Source organism: Silene latifolia, chromosome Y, assembly GCF_048544455.1.
Source record: "Silene latifolia isolate original U9 population chromosome Y, ASM4854445v1, whole genome shotgun sequence".
NCBI classification, from domain to species: Eukaryota; Viridiplantae; Streptophyta; class Magnoliopsida; order Caryophyllales; family Caryophyllaceae; genus Silene; species Silene latifolia.
Window position 1 is genome coordinate 221,592,759 of NC_133538.1, and position 7,000 is coordinate 221,599,758.

General features: G+C 42.3%; 1 protein-coding gene across 1 annotated transcript; it reads right to left on the bottom strand.

Moving 5' to 3' along the window:
• Positions 1-5,876: 5,876 nt before the first annotated feature.
• Positions 5,877-6,314, bottom strand: LOC141630113 (uncharacterized). Its single transcript, XM_074442987.1, has one exon. The coding sequence runs from the start codon at positions 6,312-6,314 to the stop codon at positions 5,877-5,879; it is 438 nt and encodes a 145-aa protein (XP_074299088.1).
• Positions 6,315-7,000: the final 686 nt, after the last annotated feature.

The window sequence follows — 7,000 nt, forward strand, 5'->3', positions numbered from 1 at the left end:
TCCGAGTCGTACATGTCTTCATCATCAATAGACAACTCAGGTATTTCATGTGAAAGACTAGTGACGGGAATAACAGCATAAACCGTCTCTGAGTCTCTAGAATCCAACTCGGCAGCTAATTGAGCTACTTGAGATTTAAGTAGCTTGAGGTGAGGTTCCCATGATTTCTCGGTTTCTTGCATTTGAAGTATAAGTGCTTTCATCATATACTTCAACTCGGCAGTCTCTTCATTCTTCTCAATGGGAGGAAGGGTTTGTTGTTGCGGGGCCGAGATAAACTGAGGCTTCCGATAGCCTCGTTGCTGAAGCGGATGTGGCGGCATATATGTAATGGAGTGACTAGCTTGTCTACGCTGCTTAACCGCATAGACTTCGTCGTGCTAAATTTTGACACGGTCGTTTCTTACTAGACAGATAACAGCATTGTGCCCTGCAGCACCACATCTCTGACATAAAACCACCTGCTGCGCCATAGGATGGGACATAGGTGGAAGATCAAAGGTACTCAAGCCTTCCCTTTGATGATCTTTTACCTAGAACTGTCTAGGTAGGACCTCTAGGACCTATCAAAACAACACTAGAGAAAAAGATGAGAACGGCCTCAAGGAATAAATTCCTCGAGGCTAAAGACAGACAAAAATAACAAGCAAATAAATAGTTGCCTCCCCGGCAACGGCGCCAAAATTTGATTCCGTCGTTTAGTACCAAAAATAAATACCTAAGTACTACTAACAGAAGTCAGCGGTAAGTAGGGTCAATCTCCACAGGGAGGCGATCACTATCTACTCGTTATTCAGTTTGTCTAAGGTCATAAGATGGGGGTTTCGAGTAATTTAACAAAACTAAAAAGAGTGAGGGTTGAGAGAGAATAAAGAGAGAGAAAATGCAAATAGAGAGAAAAATGCCAGGATGTCGGGTTATCATGATAGGTGCACAAGTCAGCTAAAGGTAGGTCAGTCGATCTAATGTGAGAAGGGTAAAGGAAAGGTCCTTCCGGTCCGCTATCCGCCCTAAAATACAACTGGCTTAGCTTCCGCCCTCACTAGTGTAGTCCATTGCTCATAACAGGTCTATTCATTCCAATCTTCCGATCTAGAATTGAGCTTAACCAGATTAACTAGTTCAATTGCATGCATTCAACCAACCGATTATAATTAAATTGTTAATGCAACAATTCTCACATTAAATCTCTTAACCAACTATCACATCATTGCTATACTACCATGACTACCCTAATCCTAGCATTAAGGAATTAGCTATGCATAAATATAAATAAAGCAAGAACAAGAGATGAAGAAATAATAACCATTGCAAATTAAAGAGAGTAAAGAGAGAGAATTACAAGTTAAGATCTGGAAAAAGAGAGGCATGAACAAGTAGCAGCAATTAAGAGAGAAAAAACAGTGTTTAAGAGTGTATGAGATGTAAAAAGTGTGTTTATGACCTAATCCCGACTTCCTTTATATAGGGAAGTCATTATTAACATAAAATAAACCTAACACGGGGTAAAAATCCCGAGTATATAAGCTAGTCACTCGATCGAGCAACTTTATATCACTCGATCGAACAAATACAAGCTAGAACCTCTCGATCGAGTAGAAAACCTGCTCGATCGAACACTATTAAAAATAAGCTATTCGATCGAGTAGAAAAAGGACTCGATCGAACAATATAGTACTCGATCGAGTACTTTCCAGCGCACAATTCCTGCTTCGCGCACTGAACTTCAAACGGCTGCTATTTCTTTGTTACTTGGGCAAACACGGCGTTTCTGGTGGCGTTGGAAAGTTAAGAGGACAAGATTTCATCTCCAATTAGAATCATCTGAAAATCAGTTGTGTAACTCTAGATATGGCTCTCCAAATTAGGCACTAGTAATTTGAAGTTCTTTCTTTGCACGCCTAGCTATCTTACTTCTTTGTGCATCTCAAAATAGTAGTCTTCAAACTCCGAATCAACTCATCTCCTAAATGCATGCATAGGGACATGTATTAAGCTTGATTATGCTGCTCTTTGGTTCATTCCTGCAAAAAAGACAAGAGAAACCAAGGTAGACTATTCGGGGGACATTTGTAGCCAAACACTACTAAATATACATAAAGATGCGTACAAATATGGTACAAAAAGTCTATATAAAATGTATGCATCATCTATTCTAAATGCAAACAAGTCCTATAACTACCACACGTAATCCACACACACCAATTTTTCCCAAAAATAGGGCATCCTCAACAACAAAATCGCATTCTCCTCCATACATTAATGTAAAAGAAAAAGAACGGCAAAGGAGAAAGAAATCGGAAAGAGTATACCAAGAGGGTCTTCAATCTCCCAACGTCGCAAATGCGCCCGGGTGCGTCTGTGGATTAGTGTAGACAAACATATATATATACAATGCAATATTTTTGGAATTTTTGAATTTTTTTATATTTTTAGTCGTTGTTTGAAATTTTTGTATCAACTTTACAAATACATATACAAATATAAACAAATATGCACAAAGTGGATATTTCCCTCCCCACACTTGAAATTTATATTGTCCTCAATGGAACAAAGTATAAGGAGTGAATGGGAAAAATAAGTAAACATATTTTTGAGTTTTGCAATTTTTCAGAAATGAAAAACATATTTTTGTTGTTTTTGAAATTTTCTTGAAATCAAATAACTTGTTTTTGTGTTTTTTTTTTTGGGCCTCCTCCCCACACTTAATATTTACAATATCCTATGACGGATGAAGCTTGGTGATAAGGCAATTTTAGCAAATTAAAATAACATATTTTTTTGGATTTTTCAACTTTTTCGGAAAATAAAGAATATGTTTTTGTGAAATTTTCAATTTTTTCAATTTTTTGTATTTTTGAAATAAAGATGCAATGCATGAGCTATCCTAGATGCAATATGGAAAATACGATGCAAATTACTCTATATGGATGCAATTTCTATATGTGACAATATTTTACAAAATTTAAATCTAATGCAAGCTTAAATGAATGCAACTATATGATATATGATCCTTCATATTTTACAACTAACTAAATGCATACAAAAAGGAAATATGAATGAGAGATTTGGATATAGAGGGATCATACTCGGCATTTGGATTGAGTGGGAGTGAGGAGGGCCATCATTACTAGGCCTCCTCTATCTCGGTGTCATCACCGTCATCATTATCATCATCTTCATCATTCGCGGCCCCAAGCTCGGATTCACGGATGAAATCATCCGTGCTCATATGCATCGGGCGACTCATATCAAACCCCTCGACCGTTAGGTCGATATCCACTTCCCGGCTCACCCCCGAGCCGCTAGCGCCACCTCCCTCACCGAAGATGGATGAGTCCTCCCGAACCATTGAGTATCATGCCCTTCCCCATGTGTATAAACCGGAGTGGCGAAGACGAGAGCACTAAAGTAGTCCGGGCACATGTTAATGTCGCCGTAGAGAAAGGACCAGTCCTTCGGATGCCCACCACCCGGAGCAAGGTAGTAGGAGGGATGAAGGCCGGAGGGGTGATTGTATTGCCTCCTCATATAATCATCATAAACTGGGAACTGACCCACCGAATGGTCAAAATAGATACGGTCCATGCGTTGTTGCAAACCGAGCCTCTCACTCACGGCCGTTTGCATTCCCAAGTTCATAGCCTCCATGAACTCGATAAGTTGAGTATGGAGCAGGGGTGGTTGTTGTGGTTGGCTATAGGAAGCTTCCCCGTGTTTGAACGGTCCGGGGAAGAAAGGAAAGGTCGGCATAGTGTACCGCAAAGAATGTTGTGCGGTAACCGGGCGCTCACGCGCATAGACGAGATTAGGGTTTTGGGTTTGGGCGGTGGCGGTGTCTTCATTCGCCTCAAATTCAAGTAACTAGTACGATGAATTTGGCACCACTTTCATCCTATCTAGGTTGGGAAGGGGAATGGAATTCTTATCTACTCCATTCACCCGGATTTGCCAATATTTTTGCCGGTCCCGGGGGTTTTTCTTTATCCAATTAAGAGTATATTGGATGTAGTCTTTGGTGAGCATAATCTCCCCGGTGATAATGTTTATGCCATTCAAATTGAGCCGTCAAATTAGGCATTTGGCAAGGTGGGTGATGAGGCCACCCACGAGAATTGGGGTCGATTGCCCCGGTGAATTACTCAAACGGTAAAGATAGAGGGCCATATGGTGAGCCACGTCGATTTCGAAGGTGGTGGGGTTTGCGCGAATGTAAGAGCCGGGAATTTCCAACTCCTCCGTTCGAAAGTTCTGATTCTCATCACGGCCAAAAACAACCCATCCCATATACCTATGCCAAATTCGGATGGCGGCATTGTGACAAGTGTTTACCGCCCTCTTCCACCGCGGGTTGTCATCAAGAACGATAACGGCCTTCCAAAGAACACCATGGTCAAAATTTCCAGAGGCTTTATGAGATGGGCTCGGGTCTAGCCCAAAATGCATAGCAAAGGTCGGCAAGGTCAATGAAAAATTCTTGTTCATAAGACGGAAATGCAGAAAATCGACCTTTTGATTTTGTCGATGTTTATCAACTCTCAAAGAGCTAAGAAATTCTCAAGTGAGACGGGAATAAGTCTTCTCATGTATATCATACATGAATTTCATACCAACCCCCTCAAATAAATCATGGGTGACTTGGTCTAACCCTAGTTCTCGCATAGATTGGCGGTCAATAAATCGACTCGAGTGAAGGGGGCGTTGTTTGAACAATATAAAATTACCTTTCATAGTTACGGAATTGAATTGGAGGTTTGGGAATGCCGGATTGGGGCTCATATCGATAGCCATGGCCGCCACAAGTTTCGCTTGTTGAAGTGCCAAATCCCCCTTGTGGACTCTCTTTTTTGGTACCATGTTCGATTTTGTGAGAGGGTTTTTGAAGGGGAGGGAGTTGGTGGTTGATTGGTGGTGTTAGATGGTGAAATGTTCATGTTTGAGGGTATTTTGAGGGAGAAAGGAGGGTTAGAGAGGGGAGTGTCGTGCGAAATTGTGTTTGGTTTGTGTGTAATTTTGGTGTTTTAATCCCGTTAGTGTACTCCGAGCTGGTCCAAGGACCGGCCTCCGATGCCCCGGCTAGGAATATTGTGTATTTTCGAAATTTTTTCAGAATGATCAGAGAACTCCCAGCCGGTCTATGGACCGGCCGCCGGTGCCCCGGCTTAGAGTACACCAAAAATCACAAAATCCTCTTAACTATTCTCCCAGCCGGTGGGCCAATTGCCGCCCTCCCGGCAGGGAGATACACTTCCTTTATTTCCCTTGCTTTTTCCTCAATGGGAATTTTCCCAGCCGGTTGACCAGCTGCCGGCCTACCGGCTCATACCCCCCTTCCATGTCTTTTCCACCATAATCTCAATAGCTGCTCTACGAGCCGGTGGACCGGGTGCCGGCCTGCCAGCTGGGAGATTCTTCTCTATAATCCTTCAAATTTAGCTTGAAACAATCACGAACTTACATGCCGGTCCAAGGACCGGCCGCCGGTACCCCGGCTGGGAGTACATGCCTACGTGTTTTCCTCATTTCCCTCCAACTTTAAAATCACTTCTTCAATTGGCCTTGATTTGCGTGCTTTCCTCTTTTGTAGCGACTCATTAGGTCAGGATTTGGCCAATTGAAGGTTGTGCCTTTGTTCCATATTGATCCTCGGTTTTCCTCATAATGACATCATGTCATCAATCCAACTTGCCAAGTAGAAAAGTTCCAAATTCCCATTACCTATCTAAATGCATGGTATGTACAAATGGTGGTTCTTGTGGAACTTCACCAAACCAATTCATTGTTCAAGAACTTTCAACTTATCTCCTAATTGGGAGGGGGTTCCACGAGGTAGAGTACTTCAATAGGACCCTTGTCATCTCCTTCGTAGTAACATTTCACTCGTTGCCCATTAAATTTGAAGGTTCCTCCTTCCTCACTCCAAAGTCAAAGGTACCGTAAGGAGATATATCCAACACCTTGAAAGGTCCCGACCACCTCAATCGTAGCTTAACCGGGAACACTTTCAACTTGGAATTGAAAAGGAGAACAAGGTCTCCTACACCGATATCTTTCTTCACAATTTTGGCATCATGCCATTTCTTCGTTTGATCCTTGTAGATTTTGGAGCTCTCATAAGCTTCCAACCTCAATTCTTCTAGTTCATTTTTTTGAAGGAATCGAACTTCTCCGGCGGCATCAAAATCAAAATTCATTTCTTTAAGAGCCCACCAAGCCTTGTGCTCCAACTCAACGGGCAAATGACAAGCTTTTCCATACACAAGCTTGTAGGGCGTGGTTCCCAATGGTGTTTTGTATGCCGTGCGGAGAGCCATAAGACATCCGACAACTTTTGTGACCAATCGTTCCGGTTCTTGTTTGTCACCTTTTCTAGAATCGCTTTGATTTTCCGGTTAGACATTTCCACTTGCCCACTTGTTTGAGGGTGGTAGGCAAGGGCGGTCTTATGTCTTACCCCGTGATTTTCTAACAACGACTTGAACGTACTTTTCCGGTAATGGGATCCACCATCACTTATCACAACTCGTGGAGTTCCGAACTGGGGGAAGATTGTGCTTTTGAACAACTTCATCATAACCTTGGAGTCATTGGTTAGTGATGCAACCGCCTCTATCCACTTCGAAACATAGTCTACAGCGACCAAAATGCATTCATTGCCGCATGAGTTGGGAAATGGTCCCATTAAGTCTATACCCCAACAATCGAATAGTTCAATTTCAAGGATGTTGTTAAGGGGCATCTCATTCCTTATGTCAATGTTACCGGTGCGTTGGCACGCATGACATGATTTCACCAAGTAGTGTATGTCTTTGAACATAGAGGGCCAATAGAATCCGCCTTGGAGGATCTTGGAAATAGTTCTTGAAGTGGCAAAGTGTCCTCCATAGGCCCAGTTATGTACTCGATCAAGAATTTCCATACCCTCTTCTCTAGACACGCATCCCCGGAACTTTACATCCCCGCACTTACGGAACAAGTGGGCATCATTCCAAAAATATCT